General features: G+C 42.9%; 1 protein-coding gene across 2 annotated transcripts; it reads left to right on the top strand.

The window, feature by feature from the left end:
* Nucleotides 1-970: 970 nt before the first annotated feature.
* Nucleotides 971-25632, top strand: LOC306714883 (uncharacterized protein). Of its 2 annotated transcripts, none has more exons than XM_079185056.1 (36): nucleotides 971-1038; nucleotides 3365-5621; nucleotides 7493-7554; nucleotides 7868-7900; nucleotides 8344-8523; nucleotides 8701-9062; nucleotides 9328-9524; nucleotides 9673-9807; nucleotides 10218-10316; nucleotides 10554-10591; nucleotides 10914-11839; nucleotides 12262-12519; nucleotides 12802-12930; nucleotides 13022-13056; nucleotides 13638-13790; nucleotides 14115-14237; nucleotides 14525-14563; nucleotides 14849-14974; nucleotides 15068-15197; nucleotides 15801-15971; nucleotides 16099-16133; nucleotides 17028-17189; nucleotides 17290-17424; nucleotides 17848-17886; nucleotides 17980-18120; nucleotides 18423-18517; nucleotides 18700-18723; nucleotides 19076-19625; nucleotides 19724-19786; nucleotides 20054-23476; nucleotides 23579-23687; nucleotides 23915-24046; nucleotides 24181-24495; nucleotides 24794-24910; nucleotides 25001-25122; nucleotides 25226-25632. In XM_079185056.1, the coding sequence occupies exons 2-36, from the start codon at nucleotides 3621-3623 to the stop codon at nucleotides 25298-25300; spliced, it is 10734 nt and encodes a 3577-aa protein (XP_079041182.1). In that variant the 5' UTR covers nucleotides 971-1038; nucleotides 3365-3620; the 3' UTR covers nucleotides 25301-25632. The 2 variants fall into 2 exon arrangements, with proteins under 2 accessions (XP_079041182.1, XP_079041181.1); XM_079185055.1 differs by having other exon boundaries at nucleotides 12235-12519.
* Nucleotides 25633-26312: the final 680 nt, after the last annotated feature.

Here is a 26312-nt window from a genome sequence, read left to right as displayed (position 1 = left end):
TGGTCACATTTGAATAAACTGTTGACTCAGCAGTCTGAGTAGTCAATAGCTTTTCATTATGAAAGACTAAATGTGCTTCAACCCTAAAAAATGAGGTTCCTATACAACTACACTGCTTTCTTAATTATGTTTGGAAGGAAACGTATTTTCTTCCGGATTACGGACAAAGTTTTAAACAATTTGAAACACGTGGTTAATTTAGTAAATTTTTTTGATTAACAAAAGTTCCTTCTCCCCTCACTTCATTTGTGTCTCAAAACACATTAAACTGTTGTTAATATGCATGTTGCTGCATTTAGCAATTAGTACCTTTTATTTTCGTTTTCGTATGTATAGATGTTAATAATAAAGAGGGAGGCGGGGTGTTGATATATTCTCAATGAATGTATAATGTGTGGTAACAGAAACTGCTTAATCACCACCCATACATTGTTTAAAATACCATGACGAGCCTATATTAACTGTATTAACTGAATTGATGTGAGAATAGCACCTCTGTGTGGCAGAATAATAATAATACACGTATCCTCTCTGCTTTTCACACCCTTCTTCATTTAACGAGGAAAGGAAATAATAAGACAAAGCAGCATTTATTCATCTGTTTATTTGTATGAACTTGTATACATATTAAAATGTATTTTATTTCTGTGGCCTTGGTTTCAAAATATTGATGCGACGTCACCAAATAGCAACAAATAACCATTCCGGTCCGTATCTTCAAAATAAAAGCGCTCCACCTATATGAACTGCAACATTAGTGATGCTTACACATTAATGCATACTATCTTTGAAGTGGACACGTCTGGTACTTTAGAGAGGCATATAGTTTGATGATAAGTACTTTCTACTTATGTACTTCTACTAAGATTTTGAATGCAGGACCTTTTACGTTACTTTACTTTACATTCGCGCTTTTACGTTGAAGTCTTGACACTAAAACCGGAAGTGTACCGTTTCGTTCTGGAGTAGCTGCCTGCAGACACCACGAAGATGAGTTTGAACACACCAGAGACGTGACATATTCACAAATAACGGAAGGTATGCAACCAAAGAACAAGTAGAGAGCGAAGCACCGCGTGAATGCTCGCTTTGACGTGATGTTTGGCTTCTGGAAACCGCGTTAAACGTTTGTTTGTAACCGGGCCCTCGCGAAGTCTTCCGCTAGTGCACGCTGGCAGTAGCACGCGAGGCAAGTTTAGCCATTTTAGCGCTGTTTGGGCAGTAATGGCGAGCTGAAAGACGGCGTTGATGTGTATATAACGTTATGCACAGGGCTCCGGTGAGGTTGGCAGGAGATTGAGGATGTTTTATAGATAGTTCTGCATTTATACATTTGCGAAACAAAGCCCTGACAACGTACTCTGAGGTAAATAATATGTTATTTTAGGAATTAATTACACTCATAGGGTCTTTATCAGTTCCTGATTTTGTTGCCTCCACGATCCTCTGTCTTGTGACCCGGAAATCGATCTCATCCCAGCTCCTAAAATGCATCTCGAGGCTTGGCGGAGGAGCTTATGGGCGAAGGAAACTCGGGTGTGTCCTAAGGGTTAGGTGTTTTCGGCCCACGTAAACAAATAAGAGCGGCGTGACACACAGCTGTCATGATCTCAAACCACTGGACTCTACAAATGTAATAGTTTCCTTTTTGTGTTCTTAAATTCTATATATTTAAGATGATCAACTCAGACTTTCTGCCATTCACAGTCTATGTAGCTCATAAGGCTCTGTTCTAACCACATTTCTTAGTGACATTCATCCGATTCTTTTTACTGAATGTAGGCTACATCCAATTCAACCGCTATAATCCTTTACGTTTACTCTCCTCGTTTCTCCTCCTCGCCTCCTCCGCTTGTATCTCCAATGGGCGGGACTGACCCGACGAGTTGAGGAAAGAAATCGATCAAGGAACAAAATTGGGGAATGAGAAAGACCCATAGTAGTTATTCCCAAGGCATGAAATAAGACGTAAATCTAATGAAATTCACCAAATTCAACCTCTGGTTCTGCATACTGGTACTGAAGTGTCTTAAAACTTGCATTCTCTCTAATGTCCACCAGGGGGCGACTCCTCTGGTTGTATAGAAGTCTATGAGAAAATGACTCTACTTCTCTCTTGATTTATTACCTCAGTAAACATTGTAAACATGAGTTTATGGTCTCAATCTCTAGTTTCAAGTCTTCTTCAAAACAGCATGATGTTCATTTAGTAAATCATTTGCATACATTTGATAGGTCACTGCAGCGCTTTGCTTGATGACATTTTGTTCTGGCGAATATTGAGCCGAAATCAACTGTCTTTCAGCTGAATCCTAAATTGTTTTTTGTTGCTGTATCCCTCCACATTAACACTCCTGCTGCTTCTTTGGCTGAAGTTTTTAAGGCGTACCTAAAGTCAGTCTGAACGTTGCCATAGGCTACATCCACACAGCTACGTTTCCCCCTTGAAACGCATATCTTTTGCTACGTTCATGCCTAGCGTCCACACTCCTCAGTCATTACGTGTCCGTCCATGATTCGTTATCCCAATCGCCTCCGCACACTGAGCCAAACAACTTCTTAATAAGACATTGGTTTCGGATTAGTACTCTGTATCGGCCAATATCCAAAGCCAAGGTATTAGGTCTGTCTGAGTATCAAAAGGAAGATCTTTAGTATCAAGCCAGACCTTTTTATTAGTAAAGAGTACTGTACTACTGCCTGGTTTACGTGAATGGTGATGTGATATTCGTTTTCAGGCGTGTTAGTACGGACAGAATTCATTTCTAAAACAATGTGGGCGTAGATCGTTTTTGTTTTAAAAAGTGTGGATGTAGCCTTAATCTAGGCCTCAACACTTGTTTCTGTTTGTTTGTTTTTACGGTGTGTCCGAAATGACTTACTGTATAGTGTTCCATGTTGTGAGTCGTACACTACCAGCATTAAGTGCAGTGTTTTCAGGATTGTCTGAATCTTTCGGTATGATCTAATGTCACCTCCTGAAATGGAAATTGCGGTTCTGGTCTGTTACATTTTTGCAATGTGCATTGTCTGCTGGTGCCAGTTTCAATCCACTGTTTCCACCAGAGATAAACATGGAAAAAAATAAATGAGTTTGTGTCTGTTCCGGATGTGTCCAGTGACCTTGTTTTCTATTTTTTATCTATGTTTTGTTGCCCTTGCCTACTCTGTTCTTTCTTGCTAGTGAAGACTCGGAAGTGAAATAGACTGAATTAATGCGTGTCCTACAGCGCCAAAGTGGACGACTTCAAGTCAAGACCATCCAGATGTTGGAATCAACCCATCCAAGAAGCTGAAGTCCAATCCCATTCAATAACCCCATCCTTTGTTTGTTTTTTTGTTGTTGTTTTTTTTAACTTTTCAGCTTTGCATTGGTATCGGAGCGTTGTGCCCCTTCTCCTGCTCCACAGCCCCTAACAGGCCCCTTGCTTGGAGGGCTCCACAGGAGCTCGCTCCTGCTCGGCCAGCAGGCTGCCTCCTTGCGGCTGGCTCAACTGAAAGCCCAGCTAGCAGTGACGCAGATAAACAACGTTCTCGCAGCGACCTACATACCCAGAACGCCACCCTCCCCAACTGTTGCGGCCATCAATCTCCTTCACCTTCTGAAGATCGCAAACACCATGTCCCATCCCCTGTACAACCCCTATGCCTCTGGGAACCAAAGAGCCACCCAAGGGCAGTATGGACTCTCCGGTGGACCGCCAGAGAGGGACCCTCGGACGGCATCTCCTCGCCTTGGACCTGGGTCCAGCTTCAGCTCTCCTGGAACTTCTTCTGTGACTTCTGCCAACTCTGGGGGAATAATTCCGCCACTGCTGCCTCAGTTGATGAGCTACAGGCCTGAACCGAGTAGGGCCAGAATAGACGAGAACATGGAGAGGTCTATAGACATGCATATTAGTAGAGCCAGAGAGGAGGTGAGGCTTCTTGGCAAACCAATGCAACAGCCCATAGACTCTCGCTTTACTGGCACTCAAAGGGAGCTTCTCTCCTCAGGCTCAGGGATGGTCTCCTACCCATCGTCCTCAACCCCTGCCTCTCTAGGACGTAGATACCCGGGAGTTGAAAGTGGCAGTAGCTCCTCAGACTGGTCATCGAACTATGAAAGGCCCACTGCCGATGAACCCTCTACATTTTATTCATCGTCTGCTTCGTCTAACTATGCAAGTGGCGTTGATGGTAGGTTTAATGCTTCCAGTGACAGAGAGCGTAATATGTCGTCCATTCCAGGGTTAGGTGATTTTGACAAACCCTCTCCGGACAAGCCTGCGGCCCCTACAGAGCCCAATCGACAAAAGTACACCTCTGAGTCAGCTTCTAACATCCTTGTGCATTTTGGACTTGAAAAAGAGGACTTGGAACATCTCATCTCGTACCCCGAAAACCAGATCACCCCTGCTAACCTGCCGTTCATCTTGCGGCAAATCCGCCTAGAGAAGACCAAGAGAGCTACGACTGCAGCTCAGTCAAAACCCCGTCCCGAACCCCAACCCACCAGAATGAGTCATTCTGGAGGGGCAGGGATGCGCCAGGAGGAAATATCGCCGGCTGTTTGCCAGCCGAGTAATGTGATTGACTATGGACATACAGGCAAATATATTGGAGGGGCTGGGGAAGAGATTGGAAGGACCAGCGGCAGTAGAGATAACAGCAGTGGGAGTGGAAGTATGTTGCCGATGGACACTTACAATAGTAGCAGACACGTTCGAGAACCACTGCAAAAAACAGAGGTGAAAAGCAGTGCGTTGGGTTTTTCTCGTGACCAGGCGAGTTCTGTTTCCAGTTTCAGCTCTTTGCACAGTTCAACACCAAGCTTTGTTTCTCCCCCAAGCAATGATCAGACTAAACGATTGCAAACCCAAGCAATCGCCAACCCTTTCTATCGGAAAGACACGGACATCAGAGTTGTCAAGTCTGAAGCCTCCAAACCCGTTCCTTTGAAAGAACCAGAGGCAGATCGCCAGTCAACAACGAAAATCCAACCACCATGCACTTTGTTACGTAGTGTGCATCCCAGCAGACCTGGCCTTGTGGTCATTGACAGTAATGACACCAGAGGTAAAAAGAACCTGAGTAAAACCCCAGGACAGGGGTCAACCATTGCTGAGCAGAGGAAAAAGCAGCAGCAGATGCAGAAGCCGCCGGTGCAGCAGACACAGCAGCAGCAGATGCAGAAGCAGCCGTTGCTCCAGACGCAGCAGATGCAGATGCAGAAGCAGCCGGTGCAGCAAACGCAGATGCAGAAGCAGCCGGTACAGCAGACACAGCAGCAGCCCATGCAGCCAGTACCACAAGCCATTTGGCCTACATTTTTTCCTGCTGCAAAGCCAGTTCCCCCTGCATCTCACATGCCCAGCATCACTGATGCCATGCAGCGTCCGGTGTTCATTCCTGTTGGTCCTCCCCCCATCGTTAGTCCTCCAGCTCTGCCTCAGCCAATCCCAGATCTGATGGGCTTCATTCATGGGGCGATGCCACCTTCCAACAGGCAGCCTCCGGCAAAGGCTGCAGTCTCCAAGGGTCTGCCAACAGCGGCCATGATGCATGATTATGCAGCGGCTTCACCGAGAATCTTTCCACATACCTGTTGTCTGTGTAACAGAGAATGTCGTCGCATGAAGGTGAGTGGAAGTCTGCACTCTGTTCTCCCTCCCTTACGAGAATTGTGGGCTATTTATTTCAATATCTCAAATGTTTGTTATTTTTTTCTTTCTGAAATTCTATTTTATATTGTTACATTTTTTACTTTTGGGGCAAACTGATGGGGGTTAAGGGCGATACTTTCAAGCCTATGTGAAAGGATTTATGTAAAATATTGAAACAAGGTTGGATTTTAAACTTTGGGAGTGATTTATTTTCTTTATTAACTAATTTGAATGTACTTCAAACTAAATATTTTTTCATCAAAAAGCTCAGAGGATGCCAGTCACCGCTAACAGTTTTTTGTTAATCTGTAATTAAAGTTTACACTGTTTGATTTACATGTGATTTGACTGACTTAAAACTGTTGTGGGTACATCATTGTCGTGTTTAGACGGATGAAGATCAATGTCTTTGGTATACGACTATTACCATTATGACTAATGACTGAAGCATAATTTGATTCAACAATACGCGACCAACTCCTGGGACGGTTGTTGAAAATGGAACCAACGGCTTAGAAGACCTGACCAGCAAGAATCTGCACATCTGAAGAACTAGAGCATCAAATGATGATGGAAGAGGACTGTTTTCCTTCTTTCTACGTTTTTGGGGCTTTTTTCCCGGATTGTATATTCAGTTAAAATACTACGAAACAGTTGTTAGTTGTTATAGAGATGCACTGATGCTTATACTGATATTGGATACCATTATTTTTTTTTTTAAATAACATTTTAGTACATTTATATCTATGTATTTGAAAAACAAAATTCAACAAAGTTAGGGACGCAATGTTAAGGTCAAGCCTGATGTTGCCTTACACTTAAAATAATGATCCCAATCACCTCCACACAGTGAGCCAAACAACTTTTTAATAAGACATTGGTATCAGATTAGTACTCAATATCCAAAGCCAAGGTATCGGTATCAGGTCTGAAACAGTTAGGTCAGTGCATCCCTAGTTGTGTAATTTGTTTCTTTTTATTCTTACCATTGGAGCTATCAGTAATGCACTTTGTTACATCAATTCATTTCATATCGAACAGTAGATATACATTTTTGTAATATTGGTATATATGTAATATTATTATGAAGCCAAGCTCCCTTTTTTGTACAAAACATTTCCAACCATGAACCTGAAGTCATCAGCATCATTACTCCACAGACCACACAATCGGCAAGATTTTGTTCGACGATCTGTCCTTTTGGGACATTTCACATTTTGTCCAAAAAAAAAAAAAAGACCCACCAGCCCCCTCCTCTTCCCAGTTTCCACATCTTCCTGCCGACTCCAGAGCACAAGACCGAAGAACCAGACATCGCACTACCAAGAACTTAAGAAGAAAGCGTAGTTTTGGTTGCTTGTTACTGGCACTCCTGTATTTGTTATGTCATGATAATGAATTATTGCTCTTGCACTCAAAGTTGACAAAAGTCTGCTGTGAATATAAAGAAAAGAGCTGCCAACATTTCTAAAGGATTTTGTCCATGTACTACACGTGTATTTCTCACTACTTGATTTAAACACTTTATTTACTGCCGGAGTGTCGCAGCTCTTCACTTGGGCTCAAGGTTGTTCTTGTTGTTCAGATGACTGCTGTAAAGACTCTTAATTAACATCAACACTCACCACAAACTGTGTACACAATAGCAGAGAAATTTAAATGGATACTTTGACTTGAGAGACTCAACAGACCAACAAAGAGGAGCTGTTTCTTTATGGCTGCTGTAATGTTGAATAAAAGATATCTGTTGTCAGTCAATCACATAAGTGAGTTAATATTGATAGCTGATAGCAGTTGTGATGATAGCGAGGTCTATCTAATGCTGTGTTTGTTGTTCCGACTACTAGGATTGGATCTCCCACCAGAACACCAGCTGTCACCTTGAGAGCTGCAAAGTCCTCCGAAAACAGTCAGTCTTTGTTCTTTGAACTTTTCCCTGTCAAGATCTTGTTACTTTTTGATAACCATTGCCTTTTGCCAAGCTAGTTAAACTTCTGTCAGGGTTCATACTTGGTTCTTTAAGGTACCTCCTCTGGTTGTTCTATAGTTATATTCTGCAGAACCCGTACTATTCTGTGATACTCTCTGACATTAGGCGCATTACTTGAGTATAACTGCTTTATAACTGCCTACCTCACTGCAGAAACCTTTGGCTGTGTTGTAAACAAGTGGCCTCTTTGCTGTTTTTAACAGGTGTGTTTCATTTGTGTTTTTTTCAACAGATACCCGGAGTGGGATGGTGAGATTGCACTCAGGTAAATTTGATAAACTTGGCAGACAATGTCATTTTATTGTTTATAAACGTTGCATTAACTCACACAACACATTTTAATTGGTCTTTCTGCACGATCACAAAGTGGCATGGTAAGAATCCACCAATCGGTCATACCTGGACAATTGTACAAGCAGTCTTAAGATTAAAATACGATTCCATCAGTATTAACACAAGCTCACTACAGTGTAGCAGATATTTTGAAAGCAGCAATGTTGGAAATCGGACTGGAAACTGGTCATTCGGGTGATTGGTCAGGCATCAACACCCCCCTTAAAAATGTTGCCCTATTCGACCAATTCAGGGCTAAAATCCATCCGGATCCATCAAACGTGTTGCAACCACGATCAGTTTGTGAACCAGTACCCTGTTGATTTTGGAAAACTTTGCTTTCCTTATGCTTTTCCCATCCATTGCTCTCTTCAGTGCTGCAGGTAAAGATGCATCGCCCTCGCCCTCAGCCTCTTCACAGACTTATCAGCATCGGGAGAAAGTCAGACATGGAATCCGCTCCCGCTCGCCTAGCCCCCGGCGGTACCACCGCTCAGAGGGCAAACAGGAGATTCACAGTCGACGATCACCACACAGCTCCAGATACACTCGCAGGTCTGTGATGCATAAATTCTAAAACGAGCAATAAGTGAAATGACCAAATATGTTCCTGCAGAACCTTTTAAAATATCTGCATCAGCATTTTAACCTCTTTAGATTTAGTCCCCCCTTGAGAAATCTAAACTTTATATTTTTAAGATTGTCATTAGATTTGATCTGAACTTTTACCAGGTCCCGGTCTCGGTCTCGATCTCCTTCTCCACGGTATGACCGCCCTACTTCCTCCCGCTATCGGTCGCGTTCAAGAAGCCCTGAGAGACAATCTTCGCCAAGGAGAAGAGACGATAGATGGTCGTCTCCGAGGAGGAGCCGTGAGAGACGATCATCTCCAAGGTGGAGCGACGAGAGACGATCGCCACCAAGGAGGAGCGACGACAGACAATCGCCATCGAGAAGGAGCGATGAGAGGTGGTCGCCAACAAGGAGGAGCGACGAGAGACGGTCGCAATCAGGGAGGAGCGACGAGAGACGGTCCCCCAAACGAAAGTCGAGCAATACAGACAACTTGGTTAAGAAACTACTGGAAACATCAGGTTTGAGAAATTGCAAACATTTTAACGACTTAACACCGTGTTTAAAGACTTACTCTGTGTCGTAACGTACCTGCGTCTGTTAACGCACAATGTACAGGTGAATGCCGCCAATACAACCTGTTATTTTTGTGGTTTCTTCACAATTCTATGCTCTTTAACTCTAAATGTTTTCATCTTACAATAGAGAAACGCAGTTTGAGACTTCGCAACCACCAAAACGCTGCAATGTTGTCTGACACTCTTTTTTTCGTCTTTGTCCCTCTAGCTGTCCAGTCTCTGTCAAAACAGTCTGATCTGGAGACTGTGGTTAAAACTCTGGCTCCCGCCTTAATGGCCGAGCTAGCCAAGATGAAGTCCACATCGTCGTCGTCCTCCGCTTCCATTGGAGGAAAGCCCTCCTCGTCTTCTGCCTCCTCCACCAAAAAGCCTTCTAAAGCAACTTCCAGTCTGCAAAAGAGCGAGGCAAGTTCTTCCACAAACAGCGCTTCTCTTTTTTGAGATTAATGTATTTTTGTACATGGTTCCTGATGTAAATACACTGAACTAAAAAACTAACACGGCTGCATTATATTTAGTCTAAACGTTTGTGTTTTTCTCTCTCTTTGATCAGTCTGATGAATCTTCGCCACCAACCGAGGTGAAACTGGAGGGGGTTAATTATTATGTCTCTCACAATGAATTGTTGGCTGCTATGAAGAACTTTGGAAAAACCAAGTCGGTTGTAATGTTCCGGGCCAAAGGGAAGGTATGTATATAGAGAGAGGCTTCTATCTGCTGATGCTTTGCCTTTTCATACTATTCAAAATATCTCGCTGTTAGCTACATTTTGTCTCGACAATCAAACCATCAGGCCCAGAAAACTGTATGCAGACCCAGACACATGCTTATGTTCACTGAGCGCATGATGGGTCGTGCAAATCTGCACAGGAACAATTTCTTAACATCAGCGATGTAAAAAAAGTAAATTCTAAAGTGAAAATGCCATCAAAATTACCCGACACTAATGTGACCGCCACGTACGTTGTCCCTAGCGGACTAGCAGATTCCACGGTGAAGCAGTTTGTGCTGGTGAGCTGTCCACGTTCGGTGTGAGTATATAGCCCTGATGGTTGTCGTAATGCACGGATATGTATGTTTGTGTGTGTGCATATGTAGGCAATCGTGAGATTCGAGAAAGAGGAAGACGCAAAGAAATTGAAGAGCCTGAAGAGCTTCGATGTGAAAGGAATTCGAATCACTGTTGTTGGAGGAAAGGTATTATTACACTTTTTGTCTTTTCTTTCTCTGGAAAATATACATAATAATATATGTCGGCTGTAGTGTGGTCAGCAGGATGGTCAACCTTCCTCGATATTCCCATTTGAATTTCATTCCTTATAACAATTTTTTTACTTTTCGAATTACATTCAACTCCCGAAATTCGCATCATCAGCCCAAGTTGTCACATTGTCATTTAGCAGTTTAATCTGAAATTTTTTGTTTGTTTCCCAGGAGACTGTTTCGAAGGATCAAAATAAGCCTCCCCAGAAGTAAGCTATGTTTCACACAGACCTCTTTTTAACAGTGATTAACTTGTTTTTGTCAATATATTACCATAAATATTCAGTTGCTGCAGAAATTTGTGTCCTCAGTGGGGGAAAAATGTGACTTTTAGGGAAATGTACCCGTTGTCACAAAATCAGCATCTGTTTTTGTGGGAATTGAGTAAAAGTCATTCCAGGATCTCAACCTGTGAAGTATAGTACTGTTTTATAGTGAGGACCACTTGAAACCAAGACATTGACTTTCTGCCTCGAACCTTGAATTTCTCCATTTCCTCCTACATGACCCATGTAACTCTTTTGTTCACAGAAAACCTTCCACGTCCAGCATCTCCACACATCAAACCACTTCCACGAGAAAGGCCCTTCTCCCTACTCTTAAAAAGCCTCCATCTACACCTTCTGGAGCCAGAAGAGCTACAACAGGCAAACTCCAGAAAAGTGCAGTGAAAGGCTCAGTTTCAAAAACGAAAAACGTCCCAGGCAAGCCGACAAATAAAATGATAAAAACAGGAAAGTTGCCTGTGAAGAGATGCGGGAGAAGGCCCGTGAGAAAGGCTGTGGTAAAGCCCAAAACATCACCAGGATCCAAGTCCACAACTCCAGAAAATCAGCCTGATGTAGAGAAATCCAAACCAAAAGAATCTGAAACCAAGGTTCAAGAAGCTGTGGCAAAAGACCCAGCCAAGGTTGTTGAAAAAGAACTTGATGAAGCAAATGACGCAAAAGTTGCTGAACCAATGGATCCCAAAGTTGCTGAACCAATGGATCCCAAAGTTGCTGAACCAATGGATGCCAAAGTTGCTGAACCAATGGAGATTGGTGAATTGGGGGCTGAAGTGGTGGAGCCAATGGAAGTTGGAAGTTGTACTAAGGAAGAAGAAAAACCGACAACTACGGAGGCTGCACCAGAAAGTTCAGCAGACAAAGCCAGTGAGAGTCAACCATCGAAGAGTACAGTTGATACTCATTCAATCCCACAGAGTTTAACTGTCAAGATAGATCTAGAGAGGCTGTACCAGAAAGTTCAGCAGACAGGGCCAGCAGAAACCTCTGTCACAGCTGTACCGCACGTCAAGCAGAGCACCTCGTCAGAACCAGAGTCCACTGCACAAGGACCGGAGACCAAGACGGAGGCTTCACACATGACACAGCAGGCTGCAGGAAGCTCTACTGAAGCCACTGTGGAGGAAGAGCTGCCAGGTGGAGGGGCGGAGACAGAAACAATGGAAAAAGGTATGTTGGAGACCTTTTGAATGGATGGATGGCGAAGAATGTTGAAGTGTGGCCTGTGAAAACCTTATACCGCCAAAGAGTCAACTTTATTAATGAACAAAGTAAAACAACCTCATGTTCAGCTTTGCGGCGATGCATTTTCTGTTAGCTCTTCCAATGCTTTTTAAAAATGGTTTACTTATCTTATACAGTAGAATATTCTCAAACTATGAGGACACTTAATCCTTCAAATTATCTGACAAATTCAAATATATGTTTTTCTTTGGACAGCCACACTTTGAACTGATTAGAAGTGAATTTGTATTACATTTTGTTTGCATAGGGTTATCTTCTGCTCATCCATCTAACCTGCAAGATTATTATTATTATTACAAACAACTCGTTCAATCCCACAGAATTTAACTGTCAAGAAAAATCTACAGAGGCTGCACCAGAAAGTTCAGCAGACGCATCCAGTGAGAGTCAACCATCTGAGAGTACAGTTGATACAGAAACCTCTGTCACAGCTGTACCGCACGTCAAGCAGAGCACCTCGTCAGAACCAGAGTCCACTGCACAAGGACCGGAGACCAAGACGGAGGCTTCACACATGACACAGCAGGCTGCAGGAAGCTCTACTGAAGCCACTGTGGAGGAAGAGCTGCCGGGTGGATGGGCAGAGACAGAAACAATGGAAAAAGGTATGTTGGAAAAACATTTTCTTTAGCTTAAGCAATGAATTTGTAAAATATAATGTTTACATAGGGTTATCTTTAGCTCATCCATCTAACCTCGCCAATTATTTTTAGTTGGAAGATATCTCCAAAATTGTTCAAGAGTTAGTTTGAAATCGGTAGCTTTGGGTCGTGGTTACTTTTCGATATGAATCTGGATCCAGCAGATATACCTAAAGGAAGAAGGGCAGATGATGACGACCTTTAAAAATGCTGACATTCATCTTAATTAAATGTGGTCTTCTGTAGATCCTGAGATGGCAGTGGAGACACAAGCAGATGCAGAATCAGCCATGGAGGCTTCCAAAAGCAAAAAGCCGCCTGTGGCTCTGACTTTTGGGGAGACGATAGAAAAGCACCTGAATCCACAATCAATACGTAAGAAATCCAAGAAAATGTCTGCATGTGATCGTAATTCTACGGTCTTTCTCTTAATATGTTTCTCATTTTCTTTGTCTCTCCTTCACAGCGTGCTTCAAGCGGAAATACTGCTTCTCGCCAAATGTAAGTTTTCTCAAATTACTTGTATGAAGTGCTGTATCTACTCATGTAGTTTTATAAAGCTATAAGATACAGGTCTTTTCTATAAAAGTGGCTATTAAAAAAAGTATGTTTTGGTTCAGTTTTGCTCTCAGATGATGCACAAATATGCATTAAAATGAACACAACATTCCTGAATTAATGCTCGTGGAACGTAATATTGTACAATGAATCTGCAGGTCTTTAAAAGCCTTAAAGTGAATTGTGCATAGAGAGCTGTTCCCTTTCCTCCTCTGCTATATGCTAGAATGTTAACTTGCATGACCATCATCTTTCCTACTTCGTCCTTTTCTCACTAGCGTTCGCCTTAGAGGGTGAAGCCTCTACGAAATACAATGTTAGTTACATAATGTAACTCCTGGTTCTATGAGTATAGAGTTGGGAGCCGATTGTCCGGTCATGGTCAATGGTTATGCTCTTCACCGAGACATGGTTAGATGATGACTGCAGAAAGGGTGGCGGGTTATCTTCCTTATGCAATAATGAATCTTTTTTTTTTAATTACTTGCCTCTTCCTCCTACTTTATTTTCCTTCATTTTCCCAGTTTACTTCACTTGATAGCAAGCTGATGTTCATCACCAACCTGCCGGAGTATCACGACGGCTGCTACACAGAGGAAGACCTCGTCAAACTGCTCACGCCATATGGCTTTCAATATGCAGAAGACAACATCTATGTTATTCCTCAGACGTGCATGGTAGGCACCAGGCTATGAATCTGCATCGGTTTGGTTTATCAGTCATGTTATCATGTTTCCGCTGTTGTTGCTTTTTAGTTTGTGTTTTAGTGTTTCTTGTGTTGCATGATTGTAAAACCTTTTTTCTTCCATTTTGTGCAACCTTTAAATTTTTCAAAGTTAATTTGTGAACTCATTTAGCTTGAGATTGTTTGCATACTTATTATATATACACTGTTGGTGCCTATATGAGACTGATTTTAAACACATTGAAATAGTAATGAAAAAGTACCTTGAACAAGTATATAGAAGTAGTAATACATTTTTGTCTCTGGTTTTCCTCAGGCCTTCGTCTTAATGTCGGAATTCAAGGATGTGTTGAAGATATTGAAAGTACATAAGGGCATTTTTTTAAAAGGGACGAAACTTGTCTTCCATGTTGTCTCATGCAGCTTTAAAATGGCACCGGTAAGCACGTACACTATTCTGCTTTTATTGACTGTTTTTAGAGTAGAAGTGAATTCAATACTAGAGAAATAATAGAGAAAACATGCATATTTATAAAAACAAGCACATTGGTTAAAACCAAGGGGCAACCCCTGGGTCTCAAAAGTGAAGCCAATGCTGAGTTGCCTTAACCTTATCCTTCAACAAATGAAATGTATACGCTCTGGGTCTGCAGTGTATCGACATTAGATGAGTGTGGTGGGTTGTTCTTTGTCTTCTAAAAATGCCTACTCTGATTTCTGTTTTAGTTCTGCTTTTATAAAACACTGATGAAGCTGCTGCGTTTTGTAAGTACTATGCACACATGCACTTAATCCATCTTCTTTTTCTAAGCTACACTTTAAAATAGGTTCTTAATGTAACTTTTTGTGTGTTCAGATGCCTTTGAATTTATCTTAATTCCTGCGTTTGTCTCGCCAGAAAATACATTTAACATAACTACTGGAAACTGTTAACAGTTGAAGGGAATACAGGAAACTTAATTAAGATATTGTCTTTTACTTTGAAAAACTGTGTCTCTCTGCTCTTGGTAACTTTTGGTTTTGATTGTTCCCTTCCTGTTCTTGATGCAGCGGGGAGTTGATGATTCATCAAAAACTGTCTTCATCAAGAACATTTCATGGAGTGAGGCCAAGGAGCTCAGAGAATCTTTGAAACAAATGCAGTGTGTCAGGAACTTCTTTCCTCTCCTAAACAAGGTATAAACAAACGCATACGAGTATGTCTGTTTTAAGTGACTTTAAAAAAAGACTTCCTGTTATTCTTACTTCTCACGTCTTCATGTGTTGCAGGTATTTGTTGAATTTGAGGCCCCTACCCATGCTGATCGGCTCGGAGTTTGGTACAGTTTCCTGAAACAAGCCCCTGATCATAAACTCTACAGGCTGACCATTCCATCCAATGGGCGTCGTGTTTTCAACTGCAAGTTTGTTTTTGATTTTCTTCAAATTTGGCGCAATCATCCACTTGGGAGTCAAGAATAAACGGATACGATTTTTGGTTGTCAAAGGTCGAGGTCACTGGGACAAAGTCAAGAATTCACAAAAGCTAATTATGACAATTTCACATAAAAGTCTAACAGGATAAATTATGAAGCGATGCAATTTGAATCCATGTAAACTGCAATTTGACTGATTAGCAAAGGCATACATCTGGGAGGCTGAAATTCTAGTTCACTTTGGAAAAATATGGAATTTGGAAAAAAAGCATTGGATTGAAGAAAATCATTCTGCGGCAGAGCCTTGTGGCTCAGACCTTTGCAACGTCAAAGGGCTTTCAAGTTGGCACCCTCCTTACCACTGTTTTGTTGATTGGCCCATGACACCTCAACAGTGGAACCACCATCCTCGAACGACCCCCCCCCTCTCTCCCAAAGGTCTACCTACCTAAGGTCTACTCTGCCAGCCTAGTTGCTCCATTGCTCACTCGTCTTAAACCAGTGGCACCTGGATACTGTCTCGTGTCTGTGTTGTCACTCGTCAAATATATTCAATCGTGACACCTCGTCTGTTTTTGGTTTTGCAGTACCAAAAAATCCTTTGACCGCTCTGCCTCCCATCAAGGATCGTATTCGCGGGGCAAGGATCCCGCAAACGAAATTTGGCATTCCGCAGGACACTAATGGACCATTTTGGGTCACGCTGAGATCTCATCCCTTTGTGTTCCCTACCAAGTGTCCTTGGTTCATCATCCCAAGTAAGGAAGCAATTCTTTCAACACATTAACTTTTGGGATCTAAATGAAATATTTGATACTGCCAAATGTACCATGTTACAACGTATTCAAGTAATTGTATTTGCTTATGTTTACTTCTAACTCCAAGATCACCTGACAGTCAAAGTAGTGGCTGATATTCAGGTAAGCCCATTTCAGTCAATCTTTCCTATTATATGTATCATATCAATAATTTAAGCTTATCAACTTCATAGTTTTGAACTATGAACTTCAGTTTTTGGATCAAGTAGCTTGTGAAAAATGAGGTGTGCCAAATTTAGAAGTGTGTTATTATCAACATTTTGGTCATTAAAAGTATCATCATGCACTGTATATTGGCGGATGTCCATCTTGAGGGAGCCAGATTTGAACCATGGCCAAATAAACTAAAGTGGGACATCCCTAATTATAACTTGAAAAGACCACATCTGAAGAAATTGCGGTATGAATGCTGGTTGTTGAAACGCTGATGCTAAACTGAATTGCTGGCATTCATTTGGATGGAAAAGCAGCTGAAGCAGTATGAATAGTTGGGAAAGGGGTGAAGGATGCAAAACATAGAGAAAGCAATGAAATAAGTTAAAATTTGAGTTTTAGAGCAAGGACTTAAATAAGCTAAAGTGTAATGCGAAGAAGTTGAAGTTTGGGCGACTCTCTGAGAAAAGTCATAGCTCATTATTGCCGATCATTCTGCATGTTTTGACGTACTATTTTTGCACATATGTTGGGAACACTGCAAGAATGGTAGCAGAACACAAAATGTGGCAGGAAAATAATAATAATAAGCTTGTTGGACTAACGTCGGTGTGCTTTGCGTCAGCCAAACTGAGTGATATGACTGAATTTGGTGAAACACATCAATGCTTCTGTTAATTTTGACATATCCTAAAGAAAAAGAAAATCGCATTTATTCATACAAGACATTCGGTTATTTGGTCTTTGTTTTTGCTCATCTTAAATTCCAATGTGATCCACCATCAAAATCCACCACAAAGTTAAATCAGCAGCATCACATTAATCAAGCTTTGTGTTTCCTAGAGGGCCAGACGTGGTACCAGGTTCCCAACAATCATGTTGACCGGTTTGCCAGCTGGAAACTACGACCACGAGGACGTGGCCAATCTGGTCTCGTGGTATTTCCCCAAACGGAACCTTCGCTCCCTGTTCTACAACGTGACGGTCTTACCTCTGCAGAGGAGGGTAAGCAGTAGAAACTGGGAAAATGTTTTTGTAATTGTTTATTAAATAGATGGAGTTTTAATTGTTTTTCCTTTCCCTTATTTCCTCTCTTCATCTCCAGGCCTTTGTGTTTTTCGCTGATTGGAGTTCGGGCCGTCATTTCATCCACGAGCACCTCAGAAATCCAGTGTGTTTGAAATATTGCCCGCTCAGGGTTCACTTCGTCATGGAAGACATACCTCCCTTCTCCAGTGAGGTATGGACACTAAGAATCATTTAACTTGCGCTGCAGCTGTATACATATGTATCGTCGCAGACTTCTAGTAGTACCCATTCCAGACTGTTTCCTATGACTGCTTTTCCGATGACTCTGTGTAACAAACCAATAGGATTTTTTATCTGTAAGGTTATCATCATTTATTAACAACTTGGACTGAAAATAATTCATTTCTTTAGAAAATGTCAGATATGCTAATGTTAGAGCAAATCGCCACATACAAGCACAGAAATACAAACATGTACGCACACTATTTAATAGAAATATGTTTGTGTGAAAAACCTAAATATCGTCATATTAATACTGAAAAAATACCTTTCTTGTATCGGTGTACCGTGCAACACTATTATACAACATGGAAATGTGTTTTGACAACATTTGTGACTTGTGATCTTTTTGCAGGAGAATATGTACAGAACTCTGATGAAGTGGAGCAACGCTGTAAGTCAATAACCACTTATGTAAATCATTTGTCAAGTGGAAGCAGCTCTTGATCTTTGGATCTCTGGTCTTTAACTATTTCTTGCTCTTCAGGGAGTTCCAGAGCAATTGTTTCTGGAGGAGCGGTTGCTGTGTGTGGAGACCTCTGAGATGTCTCTGGACATCATCAGTGTGGTCATGGGAGCGGTGGCGTCTACTGCGCCCTTTGTCGGCTTCCTGCCACTCTCCAACAGGGTACGAAAATACAAACATATGACTTTTCACTTTAGACTGTTGAGAGGATCCCCATAGTCAGGGTATCTGCACACCTCAAAAGGCCTTTACAAGTATTGAATTCAATTTTCCTCCAAAATAAAGACATTAAACGGTATTAAAGCATCTTACATTTCATTTACGAAGATCTTAAATATGTTTTCTTTAATATGTTTAGTCTGGTGGCTGGTTCTGTTCTCTTTCTCTTGTCTTGTCAATTTCCTCATCTCTCCCTCCTCCTCGTGTCTTTCCTCTTTTTGTCCTCGACTGTCGTTCTATCTCAGATATGCATTGAGATGGCTGACTCCGGCGGTGTAATAGAAATGGTGGAGAGATTCAACTCTTACATACCAAACTCCTGTGACAACTACGATGCTTGGTAAGCGCTTCTGTTTAAAAATAAAGGGTATGAAATGGGGTTGAATTAGTTTTATAATAACTCCCATCTGTATTTCCCCACACAGTCTTAAGGTTGCCTATGTACGTGTTACTATATTTTAAACATTTGAATCCCTTATCCTCACACCTGAACTGACCAACTCCTTCTTTTTCTCTCTCCAGGAGTAAAGTTCTACATGTTGAGACGTGAGTACATCACTTTGTAGTTCATTCTTGCCAGGTTAAGAGATCTGTTATGAGTTTATATGACGTTAGCTGGTGGCACATTTCATTGGATAAATCAAGCTCAATGGACAACAATTTCTGTCCATCTGTCCAACTTAAGGCTGGTTTAGTCTGTACAAAAAATAGTTTTCATATTAAAACCACTCAACTCAATGACATATGTTTGGCATACAACAAGATAACTGTACAATTATTTCAGGGATACTGCATGAGAACTTCTCACTTCTCATTTCTTTAACGTGTATTAAGCCATATTGTGAAAACAACCATGCTGTCATCTATGACTGACAATCCCTTTTGTTTGTGATTTTAGTTTGAAGAGCCTTGAACAGCGTCTAGAAGATGCTGGTGATGACGTCGAAGCGAAACCCATCGAAGCCCAGCCCCCAGCTGTGGAATGTCAAACCCAGCCCTCTTTGTCTGAACCACCGGATAATGGGTCACAACCTGCTCAGCAAACCAGTGGCTCTGGTGGATCCACCGTTTCTGAGCCCATCACAGCCGGACCAAGTGCTAGTGCTGCAAGTGACGTAGCAATAGCGAAGGACCACGAGAAACCAGGAACAGAGTTTGCCACGGACTCCACTTCTGGTCCTGAGGCAAATGAAGATGTAGAGAAAGCGGAGGAAGAAGACCCGCAAACAACTTCAAGCTTTACTGCTGATGTTACCTCTACAACTGCGGTCAGCAGTGGAAACACAGTCCCAGCTGCTTCCAGTCCTGCCCCATCGGCCACAGCGCTCATGCCTGAAAAAGACGTTGCAGTACTTCCTCTGATTAATGCAGACGTTTTCCAGGCCATCGCGGCGGCAGTTCGCAACCACAGGCTCACCCGAGAGAGCAGTTCCAAGAGTGAGGAGGAGGTGAGATCTGGCTTTTTAATCGTTACTCCTTCACCCTGCATTAATATATGTCTTCCAATTTATTTCACATGACGCTAATCTGGGAAAAATGTCTTTAGAATCCCAGCAAAAGCAACACAAGCTCTCGACCTGCAGCGGCTGAAGACGCATCACAAAGAAAGGTTAACATCCTTCTTTTTCATTCCCAAAAACCTTCTTGTCTTCTTTGTGCCCGTTACTCTAACCTTTCATGTACAAAGAGGATGAGACCTTTCAACCTTGATGATATGATTGTCAAAGCATGTCTATGGAAATTCTTGTTAGATAAACAATCATATGCAGTAAATTATTGGGTCATCAATTTCTTTAATTGCATTTTGTTTATCTTGATTAAAAAGCTAACTGATTCATTGTTTCAATGATTGATTGCTTCTTTGTTCTCTATTCAGGGTCAGGATGATTCCACAGAGGACATGGATTCGTCAGATGCCTGTCGTTTTGATGCGCTAAATTTCAACATGGATGACTTTGTCACCGTCGACGAAGTCGGCGATGACATGGGTGACACGAGCCCCGAGCCTCATAGCTCCTCCTCATCCAAGCAAGGCTCCAGAGCAAGAAGAGAGAGGCAAAGCTCAGGAGTGTCTTCTGGCAAACGGACCTCTACGAGGTCTTCGAAAGACTCCAAGAGCACAGCCTCTACCTCATCTTCCTCATCCTACTCATCCAAGTCGATTAAAGACTTAAGCTCGTCGGGCTCTGCGTCACCAAAAAAGTCCAAGTACTCATTTGAGCCTACCAAATCTCCTGTCAAACCCTCGGCCTCTGCCAGTGCCAGCAAGTCCTTCCCTTCTTCTTCTCCACTGTCTACTGAAACCCCTTCTGCCCCTGGTCAGAAAACACAACATAGCAACACACAATCTCCAGCCAAAGCATCCAACACTGCGTCCTCTGGTTTAAGCACCCGCTCATCCTCCGCTGCGCGTGAGACAAAAAGGATAACATCAGCAGCAACGGTCTCAATAGGAAGTCGTTCTGAGCTGCTTATAGCAGAAAAAGAGACAGAGTCTGACCACAAAGTGTCAGCAGAAAGCATCGCTGCAAAAACTGTGAAGTCCGAGACAAAAATGGAAACATCATCAGAGATGCATCCACCTGAACCGGAACATGGGTTAGAGTTGAGCCAAGCCCAGAGTCCGGAGATTGCTATTAATGTCAACGCACCTGAAGAGCAGAAGAGAAGCGAAGAGGAAAGGAAAGAAGAGGATGTTACAGCGGTGGAAGAGGATGAAAGTTACCAAATCCTTGATTCACTTGATGATCAAACAGATGGACCGATGGATGATGGGGACCAAGCCAGCAGCTCTGAAGCCCAGCCAAGTGGACCTAAAGGAGGCCAGACATTGCACGACGAAAGCTTACAGGTCTCGGACAGTGTTGGCGATGAAGTCAAAGCCTGCCCACCGGAGGGTAATGAAACGGAAATCGACGGTTCTCTCCAAGCGTTGGCCAGTGTTGGCGAAGCAGCTACAGGTCAAGAGGACAGTCCCCTGGTTCAAGATGACGGTTCCACAGTAAAGCAACTGTCTGAGGATCACGAGACAAGTAATGCAGATACTTTCCAGGTGTTAGATACAGGTAGTAAACACACTCCAAAGGATATGGGAGATGGGAAGAAGAGAAAAGAGGAGGAAGTCAAAATGCTTTCTGCAGAGTCCTGCAATGCCTTCCAAGATGTGGATAATAGTGAGAGCCAAATTCCAAATGAAGACCAGCCTCTTCAAGACAACAAAGACACTTTAAAAGACCCAGACAGGGATGCTACTGAACAAGAAACCTTTGAGATATTGGATTCAATTGATGATCTTACTTCAGCAGAAGATGACTACCAGAGCCTTCAACCTCCCATTGACCATATCTCTTCTCAAGAAGACATTAGGCCCATTGAGGAAGAGGAAGACACATATCAGGTAATTGATTCTGTGGAAGATCAGCCAATGACTACAGAGTCAGAGACTGGCAACAAGGGAAAAAGGAACATGCGGGGGAAGGCGACTGCTAGAAAAGATGATAGACCATCGAAGAGGAGTGGCCATACGACCACAGCACCCAAAAGTGAAGAGAAGGAGAAATCGCCAAAGAAACCGGACAGGACGGTTAAAAAATATGAGACACGGACGAAGATGGACCTCACTGCAAGAGTTTCTAAGAAAGAGAAAGAGGTCACTGAGGACGTGGTGTATAGGATCGTGGATTCTGTTGAAGACGAACCGGTTCAAGATGCTGCCGCCACAGAAATATCTGGTAGAAGAAGGAGTGCAAGAGGAAAGAAGGAGGACAAAATCACATTGGATCTCACACAAGCGTCTGAAAAACCAGAGGAGGCTACATACGAGATTTTAGACTCTGTGGACGAAGAAACTGCCATTGATGAACCAACGGCGAGACCTACCAGAGGAAGAAGGGGAAGACAAGCTAAGAAAGAGGCTTCAAATGAGAAAACAAAAACAGAGGACACGCCAACAAGACGGAGGCAAACTCCTGCCAGAGAGTCTCAGGAACGAAACAGGGAAAAAACACCAAAGAAAGAAGAGAGAGCCCCTCCGAAAGAGAGCACCCAATCAAAGAAGAGCGATAATGTTGTAAGTGAGGAGGATGCAACCTATGAGGTGTTCGACTCTATTGAGGACCAGGTTGTTCAGGATGATCGGCCCGCTACAAGGAGAAAAGGAACAAGGGGAAGACCAAAGAAAGACGTCAAAACAACTAAAAAAGATTCCAGCTCAACATTAAAGAAGGGCGACAAAGACGCATCCAAAAATGTGACCGATGAAGAAGAGACGACGTATCAGATTCTTGACTCTGTGGAGGGCGAGACGGCCGACGATCAGCCCCACTCGGGACCGAAGGAGCAAACAAAAGAAGGTGAATCTCTGACAGGATCACCCAAAAATGAGGAGGAAGATGAGCCGATGTATCACATCATAGATTCTCTGGATGACGATCAAGTTCAAGAACAGCTGGTGACCGTAGAGGACAAGACAAAAGATGAAACTTCTTTAAAAGAAGAGTTATCAGTGGGAAAAGAAGACACTCCAACATGTGTTGGCACAGTTGTGGAAGAGACCGAAAAGGAAGAGGAGACTCTGTTTCAGATAGTTGATGATTTAGTGGAGTCAAATGATGATGCGTCTGCTGCAGAAGGGTCTGGTACAGGAAATAAGGAGAGTACACCCAGAGCAGACATTCAGAAAGAGGACAAATCTCAGAGTGATGCCGCCGTTCTTGAGATGGAGAACAAAGAAAAGTCGCCGGAGAAAGACGACACAACGAGCACTCTGGTGAGCCTGGACGAAGTGAGCGAGGAGGAGGAGGATTACCCAGACGACGCGGTCGAGGAGGAAGAACTGAGGAAGCGACAAGCCGCTGCAAAAGAGAAGCAGTTCACCAAGGAGAGAGGAGCAAGGAGGAGCAAGGAGAGGGAGGAAAGGAGGACCAGGGACACAGAGCAGAGGGAGCGAAGGAGCCGGAGCGGCAGCAGCAGTAGAGGAGGAGGAGGAGGACGAGGCGGCGGCAGCGGGGGAGGAGCGAGGAGGGTGCAGGAGAAGAGGGCGAGGGAGAAGGAGGAGACGGTGGCGGTAGACCCCAAGGAGCTGGTGACTCTGGATGAGGTGGGAGCAGATGATGCTGGAGAGGAGAGAGCGCCGGACAGCAAGGAGTGGGATGAGGAGATCACGGAGGGAGAGCTGCAGACACTCGTCACTCTGGATGAGTTCATAGAAGAAGAAGAGGACGGGAAGGGCGAGCAAAGCCGGCCGGAGGCCCACCCACCCAGCCAGGAGGACCAATCGGTGGACCTCCTGAACCCAGAGGTAAAAACACGTTTAACACGTAGTAGTTTGATTTTCTTTCATGGGGAAATTACAGAAGCTCAACAAACACAGGTGGTAAAGATGTCTCGTGTCTGCTTTTAGACTTTGGTGCCTTTGGATGAAGCTGGCGACGATGAGGAGGAGAAGCCGGACGAAGAGCAAGCTGAACAAACCCCAACCTCTGTCAAACGCAAAACAGAAGATGACTCGGGTATGTGTTATTCTGTCACCACATAGTACAGTATGAGGAATACTTGCACATCGCAGATTTAGGTGCGAGTAAAATCAAACCCTACTCTGTAGAGATCTGGCTTCACTTTCACATTTTTGTTGATCAGTGTCAAAAAGAAGCCACAATCAAATCTAACTTTATTCAATATGGTAAGACAATAAACAAATAGAAACATGCGATTAATCCTCTTTTTATTTTTTGTCCAGTTTTAGAAGAAATTATGAACTTTGTGACGGTGGACGAGGTGGGAGGTGAGGAGGAGGAGGAGGAGGAGGAAAAGGAAGCGGTAAAAAGCAGAACAAGAGGACGACCCAAGAAGAAAACCAGACAAACCCCCGGTAACACACAAACACTTATATTCACATCTTTTATGCATGTCAGGGGACTCAAAAAGAGTATTTCCTGGGGGCCAAAAGGGATGTTCGGTCCCGTTCACTTGTTTGCTTAACCAATTCATTGTCTCCTACCACAGTGAGGAAATCTACCAGAGGGAAAAAAGTGACCGCAAAAGACGAGAGAGAAGAAGAAACGGAGCCAGCTGGCGCTGATGTACTGCTTCCGACTGCACTCAATGCCTCCTCGTCACTGGACAAAGGTCCGTCTGCGGTGTCGAGTGTCGGCCAGCCGGAGATCCAGAAGACGGAGGTGGAAGCAGCCGGCCAAGCCGACATCGACGCCGCCTCTGCTGGGCAGGAGCTGCAGCCGGAGCGTCCTGAGAACCAGACATGTGTGGAGGAAGGAGAGGAGGAGGAGGAGAAGGAAGGAGGGAGCAGGGTGGACATTAAAGGTAGAAAGATCTAAAAGAATGATGGACTTGCACCGATAAATCATTTGGGCTCTCCACACATCGCAGTGTGCATAGAGAAAACATATTTTTACAAATATTAATGTGTGATTATTGGGACTTACGGGGACAGTTCACATTGTTTTTGGTGTAAAATGCTTAGTTCTGAGTTATCGGCTGCAGAGATGTCGCCTTCTTTCTCACGTAAACCAACGAGACGGCACCGGTGATGACCCGGTGCTCAAGGTCATCCACAGAGGTCTTTTTAAATGATTTAAAGTTCGTTCCTGCTCTTCTTTAGTTGCCAGTAAGCAGAGGAGGGAGCTTCTCGGACCTGAAGCAAAGCGGTCTCGTTCTCAGTCTCCTTCTGTCGCCATTGACGTCAAACTGCCGGCATTCCAACCCAACAACCCCCTCGGTGAGACGCGTGCATATTATTAACACACTTCCCACAAGAATGCAGATGTTTTCGTCCTCCTGTTTCACTTCTTATTTCCTCCCTCTTCAGGTCAGGAGTTTGTGGTCCCAAAGTCCGGGTACTTCTGTAACCTGTGCTCCGTTTTCTACCTGAACGAGTGCACCGCCAAGGAGCTCCACTGCAGCAGCCAGAGACACTATGACAACCTACAGGTACACACACACACACACACACACACACACACAAAGTGAACACAATAAAACACTTTGCATTACTTGCATTTCATTATTTGTGTTCCCCCTTTTCTTTTCTCAGAAACATTTCCAGAAGCTTCAACAGAAACAATCAAGAAGTTCCACACAAAGTCCCCACGGCTCTGTTTCTGATTGATCCCAACTCAACATTTAACTGTTGTTATTTTTAATTTTCTTGTTAAAATGTGAAAAGCTGGACTAGTAACACGTCTGCAGCTTTACAAACCCTTACAGAGTGTGTATAATACGCCATGTTGGTCATAACTAATTGCTATCTAGCATTTGTTTTTCCTATAAATGTGTAAATATGAGTTCTACCATAATACTAACTTGATATTTTAGCATGTTATGTCCCATTTTAAACTCTCTCCAACTCTACAGTTCTGGTGCCTTGCTCTGTCATCAGTTGTGATGTGGAAACATGGCTCATTTACTCACAAATAAAAGATTACTACAGTATTTTTAGTACATACTGAATTAGTTTGCATTTTTTTTGTGCTTATTTTCTGGAAATATGTTTAAAATTTGCACTACATTTGGATGGGAACGGGGGATTTATAGCTCAACCGGACTGATTGCTTTTGCACACAGTAGTGAAATAAATCGTCTCATTTCGGTAATAAATTTATAATCTTATTACACATTTTGGCATTTCTAATGCAACATGCAGCGTGTTTTGAAGGGTGAACTGTAACTAGTAAGGAAATTACCCACAAATCATTGCAATGTGACGTTAAACACGGGGTAACCAGTGGACGCATGGAGACGTAAAAAAACAGAGAGAGGACGGCTTGGTATGTATATATATATATATATATATATATGTGCATGTTTTTAAATGGTTTTATATATATATATATATATATATATATATATATATATATATATATATATATATAAAACCATTTAAAAACATGCAAATTTACAATAAAATAGTTTGTTGTGGAAAACCCGATTTAATAGTACAGAGTGAGTCCTGTGATACGGAACTAAAGAACATTGAACCTTCTCTGCACAAAGAATAAATACTCGAAGAACCAAGTGTTTATAAAGGAGCAGCGCAGGGTGGGGCTGGGATGAGTCAGCATGAAAACATCTGGACAACAGTGGCCATTCAATAGTTAACTAATCAATGAACTATCTGCATC

This window comes from Pholis gunnellus, assembly GCF_910591455.1.
Source record: "Pholis gunnellus genome assembly, chromosome: 23".
Classification (NCBI taxonomy): domain Eukaryota; kingdom Metazoa; phylum Chordata; class Actinopteri; order Perciformes; family Pholidae; genus Pholis; species Pholis gunnellus.
This window is presented reverse-complemented; position numbering and strand designations above follow the sequence as displayed.

Coding starts and splice junctions, on each gene's coding strand:
- LOC306714883 (XM_079185055.1), top strand. CDS start 3,621: ATGTCCCATCCCCTGTACAACCCCTATGCCTCTGGGAACCAAAGAGCC. Junction 11,840..12,234: donor GACAGAAACAATGGAAAAAG/GTATGTTGGAGA, acceptor TCAATCCCACAG/AATTTAACTGTCAAGAAAAA. Junction 13,791..14,114: donor TTATTCCTCAGACGTGCATG/GTAGGCACCAGG, acceptor GGTTTTCCTCAG/GCCTTCGTCTTAATGTCGGA.